The 26,877-nt window shown below is 45.6% G+C and overlaps 1 protein-coding gene across 3 annotated transcripts in view; it reads right to left on the bottom strand.

The window, feature by feature from the left end:
• IL9R (interleukin 9 receptor) overlaps window positions 1–26,156 on the bottom strand; it is a 35,399-nt gene extending 9,243 nt beyond the window's left edge. The window contains exons 1-4 of one of the 3 annotated variants that reach the window (XM_077989021.1): window positions 26,023–26,156; window positions 3,945–4,121; window positions 1,737–2,013; window positions 22–135 (exon numbers count right to left, since the gene is read on the bottom strand). In XM_077989021.1, the coding sequence (XP_077845147.1) occupies window positions 22–100 (79 nt within the window). In that variant the 5' untranslated portion in view covers window positions 101–135; window positions 1,737–2,013; window positions 3,945–4,121; window positions 26,023–26,156. The other 2 variants (XM_001100521.4, XM_077989022.1) reach the window with 2 other exon arrangements.
• Between the last annotated feature and the right edge of the window lie 721 nt (window positions 26,157–26,877).

The following is a 26,877-nucleotide window of genomic DNA, read 5'->3' as shown; positions in this document are numbered from 1 at the left end:
ACACTAGTACCCAGCCCTCACCTTGTCCTTCCTCTGTGACACAGACTCCCAAGCAGACACAGGTGCAGACGCAGGTGCAGGCCAGGAGCCAGGTGCCCATGTCTCGCCTCAGGGCTTCACTCTCCAAGGTCCAGCCTGCAAGGGACTGGGCTGAGGGCCTGTGCAAATCATCCCTCCCTAGAGGGGTGCTCCCCATGAATTGCTCCCCAGCAGAGTGGTCAGTGGGTCCCCACCTGCACTCACACTGTGTCCAGTGTCCTGGCACCACTGCCCAGGCTTTACTGATAAGGAACTGTAGCTCAGAAAGGACATTTGACCCAGCCAAAGACTCATGGCTGCAGGGTATAAGGAGCACCCTCAAACTTAGATCCTGGACTCTGACTCAGCTTGGTTTCCACATTTGCCAAGAAGACTCCTCTCTGGGATGGGCATCCTTTGCCAGCCCATCCCCCATCCCTGGGCCCAGGCCCCATCCTGCCGGGGAGTCAGGGTTGGGGGAACTGATCACTACCAACAACCACCACAAGTGCATTTTCTACTTTAATTCTCACAACAGCTCCACGAGGGAGAAGCACTGTCCTGGTTCACAGGCAAGGAGGGGAAATGACTTGCCCAGGGTCACACAGACAAACTCCATGCAATTTTTTTTTTTTTTTTTTGAGACAGAGTCTTCCTCTATTGCCCAGGCAGGAGTGCAGTGGTGCAATCTTGGCTCACTGCAACCTCCGCCTCCTGGGCTCAAGGGATTCTCCTGCCTCAGCCTCCCAAGTAGCTGGGATTACAGGCATCCGCCGCCATGTCCAGCTAATTTTTTTTTTTTTGTATTTTTAGTAGAGACGGGGTTTCACTATGTTGGCCAGGCTAGTCTTGAACTCCTGACTTCAAGGGATCCACCTGCCTAGGCCTCCCAAAGTGTCGGGATTACAGGCATGAGCCATCACACCCGGCCTCTGCATTCTCTCTCCCTTTTGTCTTCTTAAAGACCCATCCAAGTGGTCTGCCCCAGAAAGGTGGATGAGGGTGGCAGCAGAGTATCCATGCAACTTCCTGAACTCTGTCGCACCCCTGTTCCAAGGTACCTGCAAAGGAGAGCACCACCAGAAGGGCAAAGTCCCCCAATGCTGGAGTGTGAGGCCTGAGTCCCAGGATCCCTGGGGGAGCCAGAGGTTGGCCAGAGATGAGGGGCTGGGTGTCAGGAAGTGCTTGGGTGTGGGAAGGCCACTGATGCCCTATCACCCCATTTGCAGCTCCAGATGGTACACAGATAGCCCCTAGGCAGGAAGCAGGGCCAGCCTGGTTATACAAGACTGATTACTGATAAGGAGGAGGAAAAAACCAGACATGCACGCAGACTACAGCATGCATGCCCTTAAGGAACCCGCACACCTCAACGGGCAGCAGGCACTACTCTAACCCCACCCCGCCCCACTACAGGTACTCATAGGACCGTCCCCTGTTGAGACTGATGATCAGGAAGCTCACCCTTCCCTAGAATGGAGCGTGCAGCCTGGCACCACCGGCCGCAGCATGAGACACCGTGGCAAGTTCTCTGCAGCAGTGTCTGTCCCTTCTTGCAGCAGTTACTGGAAAGGTGGGAATGGGGAGGACAGTCAGCCTGCTCTTGGGATATGTGAAGGCAGGGTTGGAGTGACCACCAGGGCCTGGGGAAGCCCAGGTCTCCGAGCCTCAGTTTTCTCATCTGTAGGAGGGTGGTGACCTTGCCCTGCTCAGCTTACCAGGTACAGCTGTGCATTTTCAGTGCAGAGGAAAGCTCTCAGCTGTGGCTGTTGTGCAGGCTGGGTACAGTGACAAGGGAGTATGGCCATCTGAGGGGAAGGTCTCTGCTTTTCCTCTGAGAGCTGACCCAGGCCCCAGGATGGACAACCGCTGCCCCAGCAGTGGAGAAACACCCACATCTGTGTAGAACCAGTCCAGGCCAGCCACAAGCTAACCCAGGAGCAGATGGCTTGAGAGCAGGGAGTGGGGTGGCTCCAAGTTCAGCAGGCCTCGTTTCTAGACAGGGAAGGGGGATGGTAGGGCAGGATCCACATGTGACACCTGAGAGTTTCAAAGTAGGACTGGAGAGTTGGTCCATCCCAAGTAGCTGGGATTACAAGCATGAGTCACCACGCCTGGCTAATTTTTGTATTTTTAGTAGAGGCAGGGTTTCACCATGTTGGTCAGGCTAGTCTCGTACTCCTGGCCTCAAGTGACCCACCCGCTTCGGCCTCCCAAAGTGCTGGGATGACAGGCATAAGCCAACATGTCTGGTCATATTTTGTCTTTTTTAATGGGGACAGGGAAGGGTATCCCGGTTCTTCTGGACCATTCAGGAGGCTGGCAGCCATAGAGGTGGATAGGATGGAAGTTACTATTGAAGTGAACACTTGTCCAGCAAGGTCTTCTGTCTGCTGGGGGAAGAGGAAGAAATGCAGACCTTGGTATCCCAGAAGCAGCTGGAGCCTGGGGACATGGAGGCTCTGCTAGAAAATGGGTCTGGAAATGGGAGCAGGGGCCAGCTCCTCTCTGGACCACATGAGGACTTCCTTCAGCACAGTGGGAATCCCCAATGCTGTTGGGCACAGAGTGTGTGGAGGTGCCGACAGGGGTGGGGATGGGGATGGGCAGGAGGCAGGAGGGATGGGGTCAGAAAGGCCAGCTGGAGGCAAGTACAGAGACAACAGACACCTCATCCAGAAGGTGCAGGGAAGGCAGGGTGGGAGAGAGATGGCACCAAGAGGCATTTTCCACACACTTTCAGAAAAGAGGATGGGGGGCGGTGCTGCATCCATGAGGTAGATGTCTGTGGGAACGCTGGGCCACAGCTCAGGAAGAAGTCAGGGCTGGACTCGGCACTGCAGAGGTGTTGTTGGGTGGACAAGGGCACAGACCCAGGGCAGAGGGGAGCAGGCGAGGGTGGGTGTGAGAAGCAGAGAGGCATGGAGGAGACCCCTGCTGCTCTGCTTCCCACTGTACCCTCTGCCAGCTTCCCTCCCCATCACAGGTATGGTCTTTCATGAGGCCTTCCCCCAGTCCCCTAGTAGGCATCCCCAGCTGGATGGAATCCCTGAGCCTGAGCAACTCTCGTTCTGCACAGTCCTGAACTGACAGGGCCCAGGGGTTGGGCAGTGGCCATGGGCCAAGGCTGGAGTAAGGGTATTGATACAATTCTCTGGGAGTCTGGAGGCGAGATGGGAAAATGATGTCCGTGCTCTTCCTGCCCAACACGCACCTCCCACAGCCTTGCTGCCCCACTGCAGTTGAAGGTCATCACTGTGTGGTGTCCCTACATGAGGCTCCTTAAGGCAAGACCCTGTTTGATCATGTTGCATCCCCTGCACCCATCTCAACTGTTTGATAAATGTTTTCCACTCCCCCTACAGAGGCTGCCCTTGCTTCTGGATGGTATTCATGTTGTGGGTACCCAGGAGCGGGGCTCTGGGATGCTACTTGAAGACACGCTGAGAGGATACCCACTCTTGATACTAATCTACCTCGTGTAGCTAAGCTCTGGAAAGAAGGTGAGCCCAGAACAGCATAAATCAAAGGAAGATAAAATGGGGGCCTAGACCTCAGCTCCACCCCGTGGCCCTCACAACTGAGGCCCAAGTATGCCCATTTTCACCCAACAAAGGCACCCCCACAAAGGTCAGTTCAATCATTGAGGAAGCAGAGTTCCTTCCACACTGGCCACAGCAGAACCCATGACCCTTACAGGACTGGAAATTAGTTTGTAATCCTTGAGTTCAGCACTGCAAATTTTGCCATCTCTAAGAGATACCCAAGGCCAGGACACTAGAGGAGGTAAAGCTAGGGTGGTGTTCTCAAACACCACGCTTCCACAGTGGCTCCCTGGGCCCAGGGATGGAGGGCCACTTGTCCCTCTCTGCCTTCTGAATTTCAAGCTGACTTGAGAGGTCGGGAAGCCCAAAGCACAGACTCACCTTTCCAGATGCATCTGCCCAGTCCCATCACAAGTCTGAGGCATCCCCAGCCTGGAGGTGATTTGTCACCCAACTGTCTCTGGGTGCACAGCAAAGACCCTCAGCCTGATTCAGGAGATAACTGCAGCAGTTGGTGACGTGAGCCTTGCACGACAGGTTCACACAGGCCGCCCACATCTGAAACCACAAACACATTACAGAGCTGCTCTCCCGAACAGAGCTGAGAATGTCTGTCAGCACTAATCTTGTAAGTCAGGGAACTGTGAGACATGACAACCTTACAGTCCCCATGACAATGAGAACTGCCAGACATGGACTTCAGTGATTTGTCTACTGACTGGCAAGTGAGTGTCCACTGTGTTCTTCCCAAGAAACACCACTGAGATGCATTAAACTGACCCCAGGAGGCAAGGACCTGTGCAGGTGCAGAGCAGTGCTCTTGTCCCCTTCTATACTTTGCCAAAACCAGAGGTGTAGGTTCTCCTTCCACCAGCTAAAGCAACCTGTGAGCATCAGGGGTGGGGAGAGTATTAAACATAAAAGTAATGCAGACTCAGTTGAAGAAAAGCAATACAAAAGAAAAATTATTTAACAGGGTCCCCTTTCACCTCCCCCCAGAAGTAGTCACTGTGAGTAGTTAGGCACAAGTCCATGCAGACACTTCTGTTTCTTGGGGGTTTTGTTTATTTGTTTTCTTTTCTTTTTTGAGATGAAGTCTTGCTCTGTCGCCAGGCTGGAGTGCAGTGGCGCGATCTCGGCTCACTGCAACCTCCACCTCCTGGGTTCAAGCAATTCCCCTGCCTCAGCCTCCTGAGTAGCTGGACTACAGGAATGCGCCACCATAACCAGCTAATTTTTTGTATTTTAGTAGAGATGGGGTTTCACCATGTTGGCCAGGATGGTCTTGATCTCCTGAACTCGTGATCCTCCTGCCTCGGCCTCCCAAAGTGCTGGGATTACAGGCATGAGCCACCTTGCACCCAGTCTTTTTTTTTTTTTTTGACCAACTCTCACTCTGTCGCTCAGGTGGGAGTGCAGTGGTGCGATCTCGGCTCACTGCAACCTTGGCCTCCCGGGTTCAAATGATTCTCCTGCCTCAGCTCCCAAGTAGCTGGGATTACAGCCACCTGACACCAAGTCCAGCTAATTTTTTTGTATTTTTAGTAGAGATGGGGTTTCACCATGTTGACTAGACTGGTCTCGAACTCCTAACCTCAAGTGATCCACCCACCTCAGCCTCCCTAGGTGCTGGGATTACAGGTGCGAGCCACCACGCCCAGCCAGACACTTCTTAAGCTGAAACAAATGCTTATTTCTTAAAGACTCCTGCTGTGCTGCCACTTTGCAGCCTTCTTGTTCCCCTATGTTTTTGCACCATCTTTCTAGGTCAGCACATAAAACCTACCTCATACCTTTGATGGTAGTAGACACCACCGTTTAATAATCCCTGCAATGTCTAGGCCCAGTGCCTCACACCTGTAATCCCAGAACTTTAGGAAGCAGAGGCCAGAGGATCACTTGAGGATCCCAGGAGGTCAAGATTAGTCTGGGAAACAGAGTGACACCCTGTCTTTAAAAGAGAAACAGTAATAATCATAATTTCTGCAATGAACATTTGGATTGTTGCCTGTATATGCTATTTTATTTATTTTTATTTTCATTTCTTTAGACACAGAGTCTTGCTCTGTCACCCAGGCTGGGCTGGAGTGCAGTGACATGATCATAGCTCACTGCAGCCTCAGACTTCTGGGCTCAAGTATATATGCTATTTTAAATGAATTTAGTGAACAATTCTGGGCGTGGATCTTCAACCAACAGAGTGAGTCTTACTGTAGGATAAATTGCTACGGGTGGAATTGTGGGGTCTCAGGGTTAGCATTTTAAAATATTGATAGATGCTGAGAAGTGGCCCTACATAAAAAGTGTTGCACAGACTTTTACTCTCACCAACAATGAAAGAATGCCAACAGTAAACGTTATCAGTCTTTTTCATCTTTGCCAATCTGATAGGCTAAGATATTTCAATGTGGTTCTAATTTGTACTTCCTTGAGTATTAGTCAAGATAAGCATCTTTTCATGTATTTATTACTTGTGTGTTCTTTGAGGTTGAATTTTAATCAGCTTGACTTATCTGCTACAAGCTTGTCTTATCTGCTACAAGCATATACTTGTCTTATCTGCTACAAGCATATACTGTTCTACTCACTGGAGCCATCCCTGCACTGGTGTCCTTACCAAGAGAGCTTCTTCCTGTCAGGGTGCCTTCCATCTTGCTGAAGCCAGAATTTACCAACTCAAGACCAGCAGACCACACTACCCATATCATAACCTCAGAAGCAGAGACCACAAGGGCTGGATAGGGAGAAATTAAAAAAATTTTAAACACCCTCCAGAGAAATATAACAGAACACACAGTCTCAACAATGTATATCATTCACAATTTCTAAGATAAAAACAAAATTATCAGACACATGAAGAAACAGAACTATTTTCTTAACCCATACTTAAGAGAAAAGATAATCAATGAAGATTGACTTCCAGGAATAAGTTGTTGGAATAGCAAAGGTTTTAAAGCAGATACTCTATGCTCAGATATATAAAGGAAAATATGCTCCCAATGAATAGATAGGCAATCTCAGAGGAGAAATAGAAACTATGCAAAAGAAACAATGCCAGGTGCGGTTCTATACAAAAGAATCAAGGCTGAGGCCGATGGATCCCTTGAGGTCAGGAGTTCGAGACCAGCCCAGCCAACATGGTGAAACCCTATCTCTACTAAAAATACACAAATTAGCTGGGCATAGTGGTGCACATTTGTAATCCCAGCTACCTGGGAGACTGAGGCAGGAGAATTGCTTGAACCCAGGAGGCAGAGGTTGCAGTGAGCCAAGATCATGCCACTGCACTCCGACGACCTGGCTGATGCAGAAAGACTCTGTCAAAAAAAAAAAAAAAAAAAAAAGAAAAGAAAATATATAAGCAAAAAATACCTCTTAAGTAAAAATATATCTTAAATAAAAGGAATAGGCCAGGCATGATAGCTCATGCCTGTAATACCAGCACTTTGGGAGGCTGAGGTGGGTGGATTGTTTGAGCCTAGGAGTTCAAGACCACCCTGGGAATCATGGTGAAACTCCATTTCTACAAAAAAAAAAAATACAAAAATTAGCTGGGCATTGTGGTGTGCACCTGTAGTCCCAGTAGGAGGCTGAGGTAGGAGGATCACCTGAGCCCGGGGAGGTTGAGGCTGCAGTAAGCCATGATCAGGCTACTGCACTCCAACTTGGGCAACAGAGTGAGACCCTGTCTCAAATAAATAAATAAATGGAATAAATTATAACAATGCATACAAGAAGAAACATTAACCTCTCTGAGCCTCAGTTTCCTTATCTGTAAGATGGATACAGAGAGGACTTGTTATATGTTAAACTACATAAATTGTCACAGCCCTATGAGGTAGAACAGAGGTCAGCAAACTACACGGGCCAAATCCAGCCTAGTTTTTAAAACTTGTGAGCTAAGAATGGTTTATACATTTGTATGGACCCAGCATGCTTCCAATGGTTTATACTCTTTTTTTTTTTGAGACAGGCTGGAGTGCAGTGATGCAATCATAGCTCACTGCAGCCTCAAACACCTGGGCTCAAGCGATCCTCCTGCCTCAGCCTCCTGAATAGCTAGGACTACAAGTGTGCACCACCACACCTGGCTAATTTTTTGCTTTTATTTTACAGAATGGGTCTCACTGTGTTGCCCAGGCTGGTCTTGAACTCCTAGCCTCAAGTGATCCCCCTGCCATGGTCTCCCAAAGTGCTGGAATTACAGGCATGAGTCTCCACATTTGGCCATCTTAACCATTTTTAAGTGTACAGTTCAGTGATATTAACATATTAAGCACTATTATATTGTTGTGCAACCATCACCACCACCCATCTCCACAATCCTTTTCATCTTGCAAAACTGAAACTTTGTACCCTTAACCAACAACTCTACATTCCCTCCTCCCCTCAACTTGACAACCACCTGTCAATCACCTTTCTGGTTTCTGTCTCTATGAATTTGACTATGCTAGGTACCTCATGTAAGTGGACTTATACAGTATTAATCTTTTTTTTTCCAAAGTGTTTTTTTTTTTGAGACAAAGTCTCTCTCTGTCGTCCAGGCTGGAGTGCAGTGGCACGATCACGGCTCATTGCAAGCTCCACCTCCCAGGTCCAGGTGATTCTTGTGCCTCAGCCTCCCGAGTAGCTGGGATTACAGGCATTCGCCACCACACCCGGCTAATTTTTGTGTTTTTAGTAGAAACAGGGTTTCATCATGTTGGCCAGGCTGGTCTTGAACTCCTGGCCTCAAGAGATCTGCCCGCCTCAGTCCCCCAAAGTGCTGGTATTCAAGGTGTGAACCACTGCACTCGGCCTGTAAAGTATTAATCTGTCTGTGATTGGATTATTTATATATAGCCACCTCTGCTCTCTTCTGGTTACTATCTGTATGACATGTCTTTCCCTATCCTTTCACCTTCATCCTATTTGTGTCTTTAGATCTAAAGTGAGTCTCTTGTAGACAGTGTATACTTGGATGATTTAAATATGTTATTTATGTCTTTATTTTTTGAGACAATTCTTGCTCTGTTGCCCAGGCTGGAATGCAGTGGTGCAATCACAGCTCACTGACATCCTGGGCTCAAGTGATCCTCCCACCTCAGCCTTCTAAGTAGCTGGGACCACAGATAGGCACCATCATGCCTGGCTATTTTCTTCTTTTTGTATTTTTTGTAGAGACAGGGTTTTGCCACATTGCCCAGGTTTGGATAATTCTTTAAGTGGTACATTGACAAATTATAATTGTATATGTTTACGGAGTACAAAGTTATATTAGAATTTAGGAATATAAGGTGAAATGATTAAATCAAAGTAGTTAACATATCCATCACCTCATATACTTATTCTTTGTTGTGAGAACATTTACTCTTGGCAATTTTGAAATGTGCAATAAATTACATTTATGGCTGGGCAGGGAGGCTCACACCTGTAATCCCAACACTTTGGGAGGCCAAGGCAGGAGAATTACTTGAGGTGAGAAGTTCAAGGCCAGCCTGGTCAACACAGCAAGATCCCATCTCTTACAAAGTTAAAAATTAAAAAACAGTCAGGAGTGGTGGTACATGCCTATAGTCCTAGTTAGTAAAGAGGCTGAGGTGGGAGGATCTCTTGAGCTCATGAGTTCAACGTTACAGTAAGCTGTAATTGTGTCATTGTACTCCAAGTTCATGTTTGGGATAATTAATAAAGAAAAATAAAACTTCAGCACTGAAGGAAAGGCAAATGGAACAATTGATTATTGCAATTTTATAAGAATTTACTGGACAGACTATTACCTTGCTGTATTCTCTAGCCCCATGCTAGCAGTTGCAAGGGATTTCAGGTTTAAACACTTATGTTTATGTAATCAATAGGTACCGTTAACTGACAAAAGTCCTAGTGTATATCTTGACAACCTACAGAAATATTTGCAAATATCTTTGTCTATACAATGGACATATTAGTAAAGTAAGCTTAGACATTTAAGCAGATGAATTATTAATATTTAAGTATTGAAAAGCAATGAGCAAGTGAGTATTCATGTACCCATGAACCCAATGGCTCCCTCTGTCGCCTCCTGCTGGATGGCAAATTCTTAACCCATGGAGTCTGAGGGACAAACTGTCAACTTCATTTGAAACTCTAGCCCAGCAAGAAAGCCCTCGTATCAGAATTCATTTTTTTGGCAGTTATTTCCTTTTTTCATCCAAGGAAACCTGCTCCTCAGCAGTAATGTCAAGCTGGCCACACCTCAGGTGGAGTTAGTCAGGAATAAGTGACTAGCTGAAACCCTTAGCAAATTAAATTTATGTGCTAAAAATGCTCACACATATATTTACATGGGAATATATATAAATGTCAACTGAAATGCCAGCCCCACCTTGAAACTTGAAATCAAGAGGACCTAATCGTGTTCTATAAATGCGATGGGAACTCAACAGTATCTTAGTTCAGATCCAAGCTACTCCTGTAATCACTCTGTGCTCTTCGGTCATGGACTTGGATCACGGCCTCACCTAGCATTATATTATTTGTCTCTAACACAGGGTAAACTCTCCAAGGGCTTTATGATTAAGTAAGATGAATTCAGCAAACCTGAAAATATAGAGGCTATAGCATGCATGTGTTTTTTGAGGGAAGAGCATTAGGGACCAAAACCCATTGCACATTTGGTGATTATTTCTGAGGTGAATTTCAAGGTTCCATTTGGTGCTTTGCTGTCCAAATGTGAAAGCCCCTGGTTTATAAGAAAGAGCTATTTCTCCCATGACCTTGGGCTTTGGCCCCAAATATAAGTGGATTAATCAGGGCTCATGAAAGCTGCAACTTGGCTCCATGTTCTTTGAGGAACAAGTCCAAGACACTGGGAATTAAAAATCATACGAGATGAGTTTATTTCTGAGGTAAATTTATTTGATAAAAGTTACCATTGTAACCACTTGTAAGTATATAATTCACTGGAATTTAGTGGGGCATTGTGCAACCATCTAGCTAGCTCCAGGGCATTTTCATTAGCTCAAAAGAAAACTCAGTGCCCATCAAGAAGGCTTTTAGTGGAGATGGGTTTTCACCATGTTGGCCAGGCTGGTCTCGAACTCCTGACCTCAGGTGATCCGTCTGCCTTGGCCTCCCAAAGTGCTGGGATTACAGGCATGTGCCAGCACACCTGACTGTCAATCCATGATATATCACATTTTGTTTATCCATTCTTCTCTTGATGGAAACTTGGGTGTTAACAGTTTTTGGCTATAGTGATTAATGGTGCTGTGACTATTTATGTACAAAATTTTGTTTAAACACCCATTTTTAACTCTTTGGGAATACAGTAAGTCTCCACTTAATGTTGCTGATAGGTCCTTGGAAACTGCTACTTAAAGTGAAATTACATAGAATAAAACCAATTTTACCATAGGATAATTGATATAAACAAGAGCTAAATTCCTCGGGGCATATTTCTGGGCAAAGAAACATCACCAAACTGCTAAATAAAAATTGAAACATTTCTTTTCTTTTCTTTTTTTTTTTTTTTTTTGAGATGGAGTCTTGCTCTTTTGTCCAGGCTGGAGAAGAGGGCCACTGTTCTCCAGACCTCCGAATGGTAGATCTACTGATGGCTTGCACCATGCACCTGGGAAACACCAGCCCATGAAAGCATCTGTGGGGGCTGCATTCTGCGGAACCTCAGGGGAAGAGCTGCCCAAGGCCTTGGGAGCCCATCCATTGCATCAGTGTGACCTGGATGTGAGACATGGAGTCAAAAGAGATCATTGTGAAGCTTTAAGATTTAATGACTGCCCTGCTGGGTTTCAGACTTGCATGGGGCCTGTAGCCCCTTTGTTTTGGCCAATTTCTCCCATTTGGAATGGAACATATACCCAATGCCTGCACCCCCATTGTATCTTGAAGTAACTAACTTGTTTTTTATTTTAGAGGCTCATAGGTAAAATGTACTTACTCTGTTTCAAATGAGACTGTACTGTGGATTTTGAGTTAATGCTGAAATGAGTTAAGACTTTAGGGGACTATTGGGAAGGCATGATTAGATTTGAAATGTGAGAAGAACATGAAATTTGAAAGAGACCAGGGAGGAATGATATGATTTGGCTCTGTCCCCACCCAAATCTCATGTCAAATTGTAATCCCCATGTGTCAGGGAAGGATCTGGTGGGAGGTGATTGGATCACGGGGGCAGATTTCCTCCATGTTGTTCTTGTGATAGTGAGTTCTCACAAGATCTAATAGTTTGAAAGTGTGGCCCTTCCCGATTTGCTCTTTCTCCTGCCACTGTGTTAGATGTACCTGGTTTCTCCTTCACCTTCCACCATGATTGTAAGTTTCCTGAGGCCTCCCCAGCTGTGTGGAGCTGTGCATCAATTAAATCTCTTTTTTTATAAATTACCCAGCCTCAGGTAGTTCTTTACAGCAGTGTGAAAATGAACTAATGCAATACCCATGAGGAAAATGAAGGACTAGCACATTGGGCCTTAATAAACATTTAAAGCTGAATAACTGGCCCCCATATCTATAAGGAACATTATCTCTGGTTCAGTCGCAATCAGATTTGCCTGAGGCTCATCCATACAGATGGAAAAGATAGGAGTCTGGACGGCCTCAATGCCCCATCAGTCATCTAGAGGATGACTTTCAGAGGCTTGATCATAATCCAGGAATAGAGTTAGAGGTTCTTGTCCTTGCCTTTGCCCTTGTCCTTATCCTGCAGGACCCCCCTGTGAGATAGGTTGATGAGGTCGTGGCTGTAACAGCCTAGAAGGAAGAGGTGGTCCCCTCATGACAGAGAGAGGGACACTTACTCTTCTAATGATCCTCTTGTTTGCAATGAGGACAAGGTCCTGGGGGGTGGCTTGTAATTCGGAGGTTTGGGATATTCTCTACTCTAGTGTCCTGGATTCCTGCAGTGATTATAGGCCCCCATTCTGTTACTATTATAGGGATGAGTCTTGGGTTTATTAGCTAACAAAAAATAATATGCCAATGCCATTGCTATGTAATTCGCTTGGCAATGGCATTTTTCCTCCTCCAATTGAGCCTTTTTTATTTTTGAGGTTTCCTCCCAGTCGTTGAAAACCTTAAAGGCTGCATCCAAGTCCCTACAAAGGACTCAAACTCATCCTTTTTTATGGCTGCATAGTATTCCATGGTGTATATGTGCCACATTTTCTTAATCCAATCTGTCACTGATGGACATTTGGGTTGATTCCAAGTCTTTGCTATTGTGAATAGTGCCGCAATAAACATACGTGTGCATGTGTCTTTATAGCAGCATGATTTATAATCCTTTGGGTATATACCCAGTAATGGGATGGCTGGGTCATATGGTACATCTAGTTCTAGATCCTTGAGGAATCGCCATACTGTTTTCCATAATGGTTGAACTAGCTTACAATCCCACCAACAGTGTAAAAGTGTTCCTATTTCTCCACATCCTCTCCAGCACCTGTTGTTTCCTGACTTTTTAATGATTGCCATTCTAACTGGTGTGAGATGGTATCTCATTGTGGTTTTGATTTGCATTTCTCTGATGGCCAGTGATGATGAGCATTTTTTCATGTGTCTGTTGGCTGTATGAATGTCTTCTTTTGAGAAATGTCTGTTCATGTCCTGCTGGAATCCATCATTCTTAGCAAACTATCACAAGAACAGAAAACCAAACACCGCATGTTCTCACTCATAGGTGGGAACTGAACAATGAGATCACTCGGACTCAGGAAGGGGAACATCACACACCGGGGCCTATCATGGGGAGGGGGGAGGGGGGAGGGATTGCATTGGGAGTTATACCTGATGTAAATGACGAGTTGATGGGTGCAGCACAGCAACATGGCACAAGTATACATATGTAACAAAACTGCACGTTATGCACATGTACCCTACAACTTAAAGTATAATAATAATAAATAAATTTAAAAAAAAAGAAAACCTTAAAGGCTATATTTAATAAACTAGGAAAGGGACTATGTGGGCCTTGCTCTAATTTTTGGAGTTTTTGTCTGATGTCTGGGGAAGCCTGACCTATAAGCTGTACAGCCAGAATGGATTGGCCCTCAGGGCTTTCAGGGTCTGAATATGCATATTTATGCATTGCCTCCACCAGTCCAGCTTGGAAAAGGGTGGAGTTCTCAGATGGTTCCTGAGTGATTTCTCATAACTTAGAAAAATTAACAGGTTTTATCACAGCCTTTTTCATTCCTTCCAACAAGCACGTTATTATATAATCTTATCTGCCTCACGTTTGTTTGTGACTGGTATTGCCAATTGGGTTCTCTGTCGATGACAGCTTCTGCCCAAACTCTTTTATCATTAGGATTATGAGCATGAGCTTTATTTGTTTATGCTTGAGCTAAAGACCATATGTGTGATTTTTCTTTGTGGGAATGGCGTGAATATGTCTTGTCAGGTTAAATCAAAGGAGTTCTTGAGTGAACTTAGAGGGATCCTGGGAAAAGAAAGAGAGACCAGACGGTTACTGTGTCTATGTAGAAAGGGAAGACATAAGAAATTCCATTTTGATCTGTACCTTCAACAATTGCTTTGCTGAGATGTTGTTAATTTGTAACTTTACCCCAGCTGGGTATTGTCCAAGGTTTCTCCCCATGTGATAGTCTGAAATATGGCCTCGTGGGATGAGAAAGACCTGACCATCCCCCAGCCCAACACCCGTAAAGGGTCTGTGCTGAGGTGGATTAGTAAAAGAGGAAAGCCTCTTGCAGTTGAGATAGAGGAAGGCCACTGTCTCTTGCCTGCCCCTGGGAACTGAATGTCTTGGTATAAAACCCAATTGTACATTTGTTCAATTCTGAGACAGGAGAAAACTACCCTATGGCAGGAGGTGAGACATGTTGGCAGCAATACTGCTTTTTTGTTTTTTACTCCACTGAGATGTTTGGGCGGAGAGAAACATAAATCTGGCCTACGTGCACATCCAGGCATAGCACCTCCCCTTGAGCTTAATTGTGACACAGATTCCTTTGCTCACATGTTTTCTTGCTGACCTTCTCCCTATTATCACCCTGCTCTCCTACCGCATTCCTCTTGCTGAGATAATGAAAATAATAATCAATAAAAACTGAGAGAATTCAAAGACCGGTGCCTGTGCAGGTCCTTGGTATGCTGACTGCTGGTCTCCTGGGCCCACTGTTGTTTCTCTATATGTAGTCTCTATGTCTTATTTACTTTCTCAGTCTCTCGTCCCACCTGATGAAATATACCCACAGGTGTAGAGGGGCAGGCCACCCCTTCAGGAAGCATACATGATAATTTTTATTTGGGGGTTTGGGGATAAAGCCAAAAAGACCTGAACATATGGGACCTCTGAATGCAAAAAAAAAAAAAAAAAATTATACAATTCTTTTTGAGAGTTTGTGGATTAAAATGGGGTCAGTTTTTAAGACTGCAACTCAAGGGCGAGTAGGAATGAATTGAAGAATGAATTGGACCCATGTTGGGTTTAGTTAAGGGATTACAAGATCCCTGAGGTGTCCCTGAGGGATTTGGACCTCCCTTTTCCCTGTGGCCCACTCTATTCAGGGGTGTCCCACCATGGAAAGAAGGCTTGCCCTTACCTGGATGACCAGGCCAGGTATGCCCGCGTTTGAGTGGTCAACTCAAACCTAATGTGAAGGAGAATTCACCTGTAACTTGGGATGTGGTGCTTCTGATGTTCAATCCAAAATTGTGTCCGCAACCAGTGGAGTGCACAAAGTTGAGATTATTGTTTCCAAGGCATGGTTTACAGAGTGTTCAGTGAAAGTGAACTTGCCACCACTAATGGCTAATTATTTTATTTAATTTTTTTGTAGAGATGGAGTTTTTGGTTTTGTTTGTTTGTTTTGATACTGAGTCTAGCTCTGTCACCCAGGCTGGAGTGCAGTGGTGCGATCTGGGCTCACTGAAACCTCCACCTCCTGGGTTTAAGCAATTCTCCTGCCCCAGCCTCCTGAGTAGCTATTACAGGTGCACACCACCATGCCAGGCTAATTTGTGTGTGTGTGTGTATTTTCAGTAGAGACGGGTTTTACCTTGTTGGCCGTGCTGGTCTCAAACTCCTGACCTCACATGATCCCTTGGCCTCCCAAAGTTCTGGGATTACAGGTGTGAACCACTGCACCTGGCTATCAGCAGATTTCTAATCATAAATTTTGGGGAACAGAAGGCAGTGGGCTGATACATTTAAAGCAGTGGAAAAAAATAGCTGTCAATCAAGAATCCTGTACTTAAAAGGTGAGGGAGAAATTAAGACATTCCCACAGAAACAAAAGCTGAGTGAGTTCATTACCTCTAGCCCTGCCCTGCAAAAAAATGCCAAAAGGAGTCCTTCAGGTTGAAATGAAGGGACACTAGGCACTAATTTGAAGCCATAAGAGGAAATAATTTTGTGTGTGTGTGTGCGAGATGGAGTCTTGCTCTTTTGCCTAGGCTGGAGTGCAATGGTGCAATCTCGGCTTTCCACAACTTCCGCCTCCTGGGTTCAATCAATTCTTCCGTCTCAGCCTCCCGAGTAGCACCACTGCACCCAACTAATTTTTGTATTTTTAGTGGAGACAGGGTTTCGCCATGTTGACCAGGCTGATCTTGAACTCCTGACATCAGGTGATCCTCTCACCTTGGCCTCACAAAGTGCTGGGATTACAGGCGTGAGCTACCTCACCTGGCCAGAAATAAAGACCTTAGTAAAGGTAAATACATGGGCAGTTATAAAAGCCACTATTAACTTTGGGTTGCAATTCTATTTTTTGTTATTTCACTTGATTTAAGAGACTAATACATGAAAAAATGAGTATTAGTGTAAAAGCTAGTATTAATGTAACTGATTTGTAACTTCACATTTTGTCTTCTACATAATGTATGAGATTAATGCATTTAAATTATTAGTTTATATTTCTGGACATACAATGTATAAATATGTAATTTTGTAACATTGGTAACTGAAAAGGAGTGGGGATGGAACTGTATAGGGGCATCTTTTTTTTGTTTGTTTGTTTTTCGGAGATAGGGTCTCACTCTGTCACCCAGGCTGGAGTACAGTGATGCAATAACAGCTCGTCGCAACCCGAACCCCTTGGGTACAGCTGATACTCCCACCTCAGCCTCCCAAGTAGCTGGGACTACAGGCGTGCGTCATCATGCCTGGCTAATTGGTTTTTCTTTCTTTCTTTTTTTTTTTTTTTTTGAGATGGAATCTCACTCTGTCACCCAGACTGGAGTGCAGTGGAGTGATCTTGGCTCACTGCAAACTCTACCTCCCTGGTTTAAAAGATTCTCATGCCTCAGCCTCCTGAGTAGCTGGGATTACAGGTGAATACCACCACACCTGGAAAATATTTGTATTTTTTAGTAGAGACAGGGTTTCACCATATTGCCCAGTCTGGTCTCAAACTCATGGGCTCAAGTGATCATCTGGCCTCGGGCTCCCAAAGTTCTCACAGGCATGAGCCACTGTTCCTGGTCTGGTTTTTGTATGTTACTGAAGTTAAGTGATATAAATTCAAATTGGAGTGTCATAATATTAGGATGTTAAATGTAATCCCATGGTAGCCACAAAGAAAATAGCTTAGCCATAGAATATCCACAAAATGAAATGAGAAGAGAATTAGGATGTTTCACTGTAAAAAAAAAAAAAAAATCAACTAAACACAAAAGAAGACAGTAACGCAGGATATAAAGGACCACAAAAAAAGCCATAGGGCATATAGAAAACACATAGCACAATGATATAAGTGAGTCTCCTTATCAGTAATTATTTTGAATGTAAGTGGATAAACTCTCCAATCGAGAGATGGAGATTGGCAGAATGGACTAAAAGAAACATGATCCAGGTGGGTGGTGGAATGGGGGAGATATTGGTCAAAGAGTACAGTTTCAGATGGGAGGAATAAAGTGCTTTTAGAAAAAAAACATGATCAACTTTTCTACTGTTAGATATCACAACTGCTGTGACTTTACAGTAAGGGAGGAGACCACCCCTCATATTGTCTTATGCCCAATTTCTGCCTCAAAAGAAAGAAGAAGTAAAAACTAAAAGGCAGAAATGAAATCCACAAGCAGACAGCCCAGCGCCACACCCTGTACCTGGTAGTTAAAGATTGACCCCTGACCTGACCGGTTCTGTTATCTATTACAGACATTGTATAGAAAAGCACTGTGAAAATCCCTGTCCTGTTCTGTTCCGTGCTGATTACCGGTGCATGCAGCCCCCAGTCACGTACCCCCTGTTTGCTCAATCAATCACGACCCTCTCACGTGCACCCCCTTAGAGTTGTGTGCCCTTCAAAGGGACAGGAATCGCTCACTTGGGGAGCTTGGCTCTTGAGACGAGTCTTGCTGATTCTTCCAGCTGAATAAACCACTTCCTTCTTTAACTCAGTGTCTGAGGGGTTTTGTCTGTGGCTTGTCCTGCTACTTCTTTGTTCCCTGACTGGGAAGCGAGGTGACTAATGGACGGTTGAGGCAGTCCCTTAGGTGGCTTAGGCCTGCCCTGTGGAGCATCCCTGTGGGGGACTCTGGCCAGCTTGAGTGACATAGATCCTGAGAGCACTCCCAGGTAGGCAATTGCCCTGGTGGAATGCCTCACCAAAGCAGTGTGTGGCAGGCCCCCACGAGGATCAACAAAGTGGCTGAACACCGGGAAGGAACTAGCACTTGGAGTCTGGACATCTGAAACTTGGTAAGACTAGTCTTTGGAACTTGCCCACTCCATTTGAGTGGTCTGATCACCCATGGTGTGCCTGTACCGGCACTTTAGTTTTTGTTTTTGACTTGACTTGAACTGCTTGATACTTTGGTTTTCATTTTGACCTGGCTTGGATTTCTTGATTTTCTTGATACTCTGATTTTGGTTTTGATTCTGGTTTGGTGTAAACTGTAAAAACTGTAAACTGTGTGTGTGCCCTTTTTACCCATTCTTTGTTTTGTGGTATGTGTGTGGTGTGAGCGTGGTGTTTTGTCTCGAGGAAACATGGGTCAGGCACAAAGTAAGCCCATCCCACTATGTTGAAAATTTTCAAAACGGGATTTAAAGGAGACTATGGAGTCACCATGACCCCAGGAAAATTTAGAACTTTGTGTGAGATAGACTGGCCAGCATTAGAGGTGGTTGGCCATCAGAAGGAAGCCTGGAGAGGTCCCTTGTCTCAAAGGTATGGCACCTGTAAGTCAGGGCACCCAGATCAGTTCCCATATATAGATTCTTGGTTACAGCCAGTTTTTGACCCCACCACAGTGGTTAAGAGGACAGGCAGCAGCTGTACTAGTAGCAAAGGGATAGTTAGTTAAGGAAGGTTCTCACTCTACCTGCCGAGGGAAGTTGGCACCAGAAGTCCTGTCCGACCCAACACCAGAAGAATCATGGCAGGAACTGGTACCAGCAATACCCCCTCCTTATCGGGAGGAAGGGCTCCCCACCCCTGAGCCAGCAGCATCTCCACCTCCACCAGATTACCACACCCCTAGACCACCCAGAGTAGACAAGAGAGGAAGTGAAGCCGCAGGAGAAAGTACTCCCTTGGCAGCTCGCCTACAGCCCAAGACTGGAATCCAAATGCCCCTGAGAGAGCAGCAATATACTGGGGTAGATGGGGACAGACACATGGTGGAAAGGCGTGCCTTTGTGTATCAACCTTTCACCTCTGCTGACCTCCTCAATTGGAAAAATAGTACTCCATCTTACACTGAAAAGCCTCAAGCTTTAATTCACTTGCTCCAAACTATTATACAGACCCATAATCCTACTTGGGCTGATTGCCACCAGCTGCTCAGGTACCTCTTTAATACAGATGAAAGGTGAAGGGTGCTTAGGTGGCAACTAAGTGGCTAGAGGAGCAAGTCCCAGCTGATTACCAAAACCCCCAAGAATATATAAGAATTCAACTGCCAGGAACAGACCCCCAGTGGGACCCGAACGAGGGACCAGACATGGAGAGGCTAAGGCGGTACCGTGAGACATTAATAGAAGGTGTAAAGAAAGGGGCTCAAAAGGCCACAAATGTAAATAAGGTCTCTGAGGTCATCCAAGGAAAAGAGGAGAGTCCAGCGCAATTCTATGAAAGACTGTGTGAGGCTTACCGTATATACACTCCTTTTGATCCAGACAGCCCTGACAATCAGCGCATGATTAACATGGCCTTAGTTAGTCAAAGCATGGAAGATATCAGGAGAAAACTGCAGAAACAGGCTGGGTTTGCGGGTATGAATACCTCACAGTTACTGGAAATAGCCAATCAAGTGTTCGTGAATAGAGATGCAACAAGCCGCAGAGAAAGCCATAAGGAAGGTGAATGCCAGGCTAGGCAAAACGCCAACTTACTGGCCATGGCCATTAGGGGAATTACCCCAAAAGGAGAGGAAAAGGGGGGTTCCGGGAAGAATACCCAGTCTAATCGCCCACACTTGCAAGGTAACCAATGTGCATATTGTAAGGAAATAGGACATTGGAAAGATAAGTGTCCCCAACTGAATGAAAAGCAAGGTGATTGGGAACAAAAGACCTCAGATAAAGTTGAGGGAGCTTTGTTCAATCTGGCTGAAGGGCTACTGGACTGAAGGGAACTGGGCTCAAGCACCCCCAAGGAGCCCATGGTTAGGATTACAACTGGGGGAAAGGACATTAAGTTTTTGGTCGATACTGATGCTGAACATTCAGTAGTGACCACCCCAGTCACCCCCTTATCCAAGAAAACCATCGATATAATCAGAGCAACATGAGTTTCCACTAAGCAGGCTTTCTGTCTACCACGGACCTGCTCGGTGGGGGGGACATGAGATAGTTCACCAGTTCTTATACATGCCTGACTGTCCCTTGCCCTTGCTGGGAAGAGACTTGCTTAGCAAGCTGAAAGCCACCATCTCTTTTACAAAACAGGGCTCTTTACAGCTAGAGTTACTGGGAACAGGAGTTATCATGGCCCTCACAGTCCCCCAGGAAGAAGAATGGAGACTTTTTCTAACCGAGCCAGGCCAAGAGATAAAACCAGCTCTAGCTAAGTGATGGTCCCGAGTATGGGCAGAGGATAATCCTCCGGGACTGGCCGTCAACCAAGCCCCCGTACTCATAGAAGTTAAGCCTGGGGCCCAACCAATTAGACAAAAGCAATATCCGGTTCCCAGAGAAGCTCTCAAAGGAATCCAGGTTCATCTTAGGTGCTTGAAAGCCTGTGAAATTATAGTTCCTTGCCAGTCTCCATGGAACGCGCCCCTCCTGCCTGTCTCTAAGCCAGGGACCAAGGACTACCAGCCAGTACAGGACTTGCACTTGGTCGACCAAGCTACAGTGACTCTGCACCCAACAGTTCCTAACCCTTACACGTTGTTAGGGCTGCTGCTGGCTGAGGACAGCTGGTTTACCTTTCTGGACTTAAAAGATGCCTTCTTTAGCATCAGAATAGCTCCTGAGAGCCAGAAGATGTTTGCCTTTCAGTGGGAAGATCCAGAGTCAGGTGTCATTAGTCAGTACACTTGAACCTGGCTTCCCCAAGGGTTCAAGAACTCCCCTACTATCTTCAGGGAGGCCCTGGCTCGAGACCTGCAAAAGTTTCCTGCTAAAGACCTAGGCTGTGTCTTGCTCCTGTAAGTGGACGACCTTCTGCTGGGACACTCCACAGCAGTCGGGTGTGCAAAAGGGACAGATGCCCTGCTTCAGCACCTGGAGGACTGTGGGTATAAGGTGTCCAAGAAGAAAGCTCAAGTCTGCAGACAGCAGATATGCTACCTGCGATTCACTATTCGGAAAGGGGCGTGCAGCCTGGGGTCAGAAAGAAAGCAGGTCATCTGCAGCCTACCAGAACCTAGAACCAGAAGGCAAGTAAGGAAATTCCTAGGAGCTGTGGGGTTTTGTGATTCTGGATTCCAAACTTTGCAGTACTAGCCAAACCTTTGTATGAGGTTACAAAGTGGGGCAACCAGGAGCCTTTTGAATGGGGGGTCTCTACAATAACAAGCCTTTTTTAAGTTAAAGGAAAAACTTGTGTTGGCCCCAGCCCTAGGACTACCAGATTTGACAAAGCCCATTACACTCTATGTGTCAGAAAGAGAAAAAATGGCAGTTGGAGTTTTAACCCAGACTGTGGGGTCCTGGCCAAGGCCAGTGGCCTATCTCTCAAAACAACTAGATGGGGTTTCCAAAGGCTGGCCACCATGTCTAAGGGACCTGGCAGCAACAGCCCTGTTAGCACAAGAAGCAGATAAACTGACCCTTGGGCAAAACCTGAATATAAAGGCCCCCCATGCTGTGGCAACTTTGATAAATACCAAAGGACATCATTGGCTAACAAATGCTAGATAAACCAAGTACCAAAGCTTGCTATGTGAAAATCCCCGTGTAACTATTGAAGTCTGTAACACCCTAAATCCCACCCCCCTGCTCCCAGTATCAGAGAGCTGGGTCGAGCATAACTGTATAGAGGTGTTGGACTCAGTCTATTCTAGCAGACCTGACCTTCGGGACCAGCCATAGGCATCAATAGACTGGGAGTTATACATGGTTGGAAGTACCTTCATCAACCCACAAGGAGAAAGATGTGCAGGATATGCGGTGGTAACTTCGGATGCTATCATTGAAGCCAAACCGTTGCCACAGGGCACTTCAGCCCAGAAGGCTGAGCTCATTGCTTTAATTTGGGCTCTAGAACTCAGTGAAGGTAAGACTGTAAACATCTACACTGACTCTCAATATGCCTTTCTAACCCTCCAAGTGCATGGAGCATTCTATAAGGAAAAGGGTCTGTTAAACTCTGGGGAAAAGGACGTAAAATATCAACAAGAAATTCTACAATTATTAGAGGCAGTGTGGAAACCTCAGAAGGTGGCAGTCATGCACTGCAGGGGACACCAGCGAGCCTCCACCTCAGCGGCCTTAGGAAACTCTCAAGCTGATTCAGAAGCTCAAAAAGCGGCATCCACCCCTTACCGGGCATCAGTAGTAGCCCCCTTACTCCCTCAAACACCTGACCTGGTACCTACCTATTCTAAGGAAGAAAAAGACTTCTTCTACGCAGAAGGGGGCAAGTAATAAAAGGAGCATGGATCAGACTGCTAGATGGGAGGGTAGCTGTGCTGCAGTTGCTAGGAGCCACAATCACATTGGCCATGTGCGAAACTACTCATCTAGGACAAGAGTCACTTGAAAAATTGTTAGGCCGGTACTTCTACGTCTCACACTTGCCAGCCCTTGCCAAAGCAGTAGCACAACGGTGTGTTACTTGCCAACAGCACAATGCGAGGCAAGGCCCCACTGTTCCACCCGGCATGCAAGCTTATGGAGCGGCTCTTTTTGAGGATCTTCAGGTGGATTTCACAGAAATGCCGAAATGTGGAGGTAACAAGTATTTTCTGGTTATTGTGTGTACTTTCTCTGGGTGGGTGGAGGCTTATCCAACACAAACTGAAAAGGCCTACGAGGTAAGCTGTATGCTTCTCCAAGATCTTATTCCTAGGTTTGGACTGCCCTTAAGAATCAGCTCAGATAATGGGCCGGCATTTGTGGCTGACTTGGTACAGAAGACAGCAAAGGTGTTAGCAATCACTGGGAAGCTACATGTCGCCTACTGACCTCAAAGTTCCAGAAAGGTAGAATGAATGAATCGGACTTTCAAAATTAGTTTAGGGAAAGTATGTCAGGAAACAGGATTAAAGTGGATACAGGCCCTTCCTATGGTATTGTTTAAAATTAGATGCACTCCTTCTAAGAAAACAGGATACTCCCTTTGTAAAATACTGTATCATAGGCCTCCTCCTATACTACGGGAGCTTCCAGGCACTACCCAAGAGATAGGTCAAATTGAATTACAGCAATAGCTACAAGCTTTAGGAAAAATTAGACAATCTCAACTTGGGTAAATGAGAGGTGTCCCATCAGCTTATTCTCTCCAGTTCACCCTTTCTCGCCAGGTGATCGCGTGTGGATCAAGGACTGGAACGTAGCCCCTTTGCGGCTATGGTGGAAAGGACCTCAGACTGTAATCCTGACCACCCCTATGGCTGTAAAGGTAGAAGGAATCCCAGCCTGGATCCACCACAGCCATGTGAAACCTGCAGCCGCTGAAACCTAGGAGGCAAAACCGAGCCAGGACAACTCCTGCAAAGCGCTCTGAAGAGGACGACAAGCCCTGCTCCAGTCACACCCGGAAGCTGACTGGTCTATGCGCGGCCAAAGCATGAGGAGAATCATCATAGGACTCATTTTCCTTATAATTTGGACTTGTAAACACTTCCACTGATTTTCCCCATATGGAGGACTGCTCTCAGTGTAGACATCCAGTTACCAAGGTAGGGCAACAAGTTAAAACAATCTTTTTGTTCTATAGTTACAATGAATGCCTAGGAACTTTAACAGGAACATGTATATATGACACTCAGTACAAGGTATGTAGCCCAGGAAACGACCGACTGGATGTGTGTTATGACCCCTCTAAGCCTCCCATGTCCACAGTTTTTGAAATAAAATTAAAGACTGAAGACTGGTGGGGCCTCATAAATGATCCAAGTAAAGTATTAGCCAGAACAGAAGAAAAAGAGGTGCCCAAATGCATAATCTTGAAATTTGATGCCTGTGCTGTCATTAATAGCAATGAGGAAGGGGATGTGGCTCCTTTAGCTGGGAAAAAGGCTATGTGACTGAAAATAAGTACATTTGTCATGAATTAAGATTGTGTAGAAATGAATGTGGATACTGGTCTTGTGTCATTTGGGCCACTTAGATAAAAAATGAAAAGGATCCAGTCCATCTTCAGAAAGGAACAAATGGCCCTTCCTGTACTAAGGGACAATGTAACCCCTTAAAGACAGTAATAACCAATCCCCTTGATCCTCGCTGGAAAAAGGGGGAGCATGTGACTTTAGGAATCAATGGGGCCGGACTGGATCCTCGAGTAAATATCTTGGTTGGAGGAGAAGTTTACAAATGTTCTCCTGAGCCAGTGTTTCCAACTTTTTATGATGAACTAAATGTGCCAGTACCAGAAATTCCAGGAAAAACAAGAAATTTGTTTTTGCAATTAGCTGAGCATGTAGCCCAGTCTCTCAATGTCATTTCATATTATATATGTGGAGAACTGTAATGGGAGATCAAGGGCCATGGGAAGCCTGAGAATTAGTACCTACAGACCCAGCTCCTGATGAATTCCCAGCTCAAAGAATCACCCTGATAATTTCTGGGTCCTAAAAGCCTCAATTATTGGACAAGATTGCATGGCTAGAGAAGGAAAAGAATTCACTCACCCCATAGGATGACTTAGTTGTCTGGGATAGAATCTGTATAATGGTACCACAAAAACAGTCACTTGGTGGAGTTCAAATCACACAGAGAGGAATACATTTAGTAAATTCCCAAAGTTGCAAACTGTGTGGACCCACCCGGAGTCCCACCGGGACTGGACAGCCCCCACTGGATTATACTGGATATGTGGGCATAGAGCTTATGCCAAATTACCTGACCAGTGGGCAGGTAGTTGTGTTATTGGCACTAGCTATAAGAAATTGGAAAGATGATGAACGATCCCCTGAGAGAATCATACAATATTAGGGGCCTGCTACTTGGGCACAAGACGGCTCGTGGGGATACCGGACCCCCACGTACATGATCAACCGAATCATACGGTTACAAGCTGTCTTAGAAATAATCACTAATAAAACCGGCAGAGCCTTGACTATTCTGGCCTGGCAAGAAACTCAGATGAGAAATGCTATCTATCAAAATAGACTGGCTCTTGACTACTTGCTAGCAACTGAAGGAGGTGGTCTGTGGGAAATTTAACCTTACTAATTGCTGTCTACACATAGATGATCAAGGGTGAGTAGTTGATGACATAGTTACAGATATGACCATACTGGCACATGTGCCCATGCAAGTGTGGCATGGATTTCATTCTGGGGTCATGTTTGGAAAATGGTTCCCAACGCTAGAAAGATTTAAAACTCTTATAATAAGAGTTATAATAGTAATAGGAACCTGCTTACTGCTCCCTTGTTTGCTCCTGTACTTCTTCAAATGATAAAAAGCTTCATCGCTACCTTAGTTCACCAAAATGCTTCAGCACAAGTGTACTATATGAATCACTATCGATCTGTCTTGCAGGAAGACATGGGTAGTGAAATAAAAGTGAGAACTCCCACTATTGAGTGAGATTCTCAAAGGTGGGGGAATAAGGGAGGAGACCACCCCTCATATTGTCTTATGCCCAATTTCTGCCTCAAAAGAAACAAGTAGAAACTAAAAGGCAGAAATGAAATCCACAAGCAGACAGCCCGGCACCACACCCTGGGCCTAGTAGTTAAAGATCGACCCATGATCTAACTGGTTATGTTATCTATAGATTACAGACATTGTATAGAAAAGCACTGTGAAAATCCCTGCCCTGTTTTGTTCTGATCTAATTACCAGTGTATGCAGCCCCCAGTCACGTACCCACTGCTTGCTCAATCAATCATGATCCTCTCATGCGTGCCCCCTTAGGGTTGTGAGCCCTTAAAAGGGACAGGAATCACTTACTTAGGGAGCTTGGCTCTTGAGACGAGTCTTGCCGATGCTCCTGGCCGAATAAACAACTTCCTTCTTTAACTTGGTGTCTGAGGAGTTTTGTCTGCAGCTTGTCCTGCTACATCAGAATTAGCTGGACAAAGTCTTAGAAAATTTGATAAGGCTGGGGGCACTGGGTGCATGGGTTAAGAGAACATGCATAAAATTCCTGAGACACCCACAAGCCTGCTATGTCCCTGTAATTGAAAGCAAATTGGACTGCAGGTAATTGGGGCTGACTGAATGGGAGAGGGCAGCAGGCATGAGCACTCACGGGCCAGAAAACCATGGAAAACCATGTGGACCTTGTTCTAAGGCCAGTGGAAACTCATTGAGAACATTAATCAGGAGAGTGACAGGATGAGATTCCATCCCCTGACACATGCACAGTAAGGGGAACAAAGCAATAGGTAGTAACTCAAGCTAAGAGCCCACATGTGCACTAAGAAGATGGGGTGCAGCCACCAGAAATTCACACCTTATGCAAATGAGACACCCAGTCCTCACTGGTTTCTTATAAAAGCCTTTGCATTCAACTGTAAAAACAGCAACCCTCTTCTGGGTCCCCTCTCCATAGCGGAGAGCTTTCAACTTTGGCTTATTAAACTTTCACTCCAACCTCACCCTTTGTGTCTGCACTCCTTAACCTTCTTGGTCATGAGACAAAGAACTCCAGCTACTACCTCAGGCAATGAGAAACTTCTATGTTGTAGTGCATTGGCAAAACTATGACAGAAGCAGCTTGGATTCATCTCTATTCTTTAAATCTGCCAAGGTTGTGAAACTGAGAGATAGTCACAGGAAAAGGAAACTGGATCCAAAGGGAAA

Source organism: Macaca mulatta, chromosome X (genome assembly GCF_049350105.2).
Source record: "Macaca mulatta isolate MMU2019108-1 chromosome X, T2T-MMU8v2.0, whole genome shotgun sequence".
In the NCBI taxonomy this organism is placed as follows: Eukaryota; Metazoa; Chordata; class Mammalia; order Primates; family Cercopithecidae; genus Macaca; species Macaca mulatta.
Note: the sequence above shows the minus strand (reverse complement) of the source record. Positions and strands in the feature narration are given on the sequence as shown.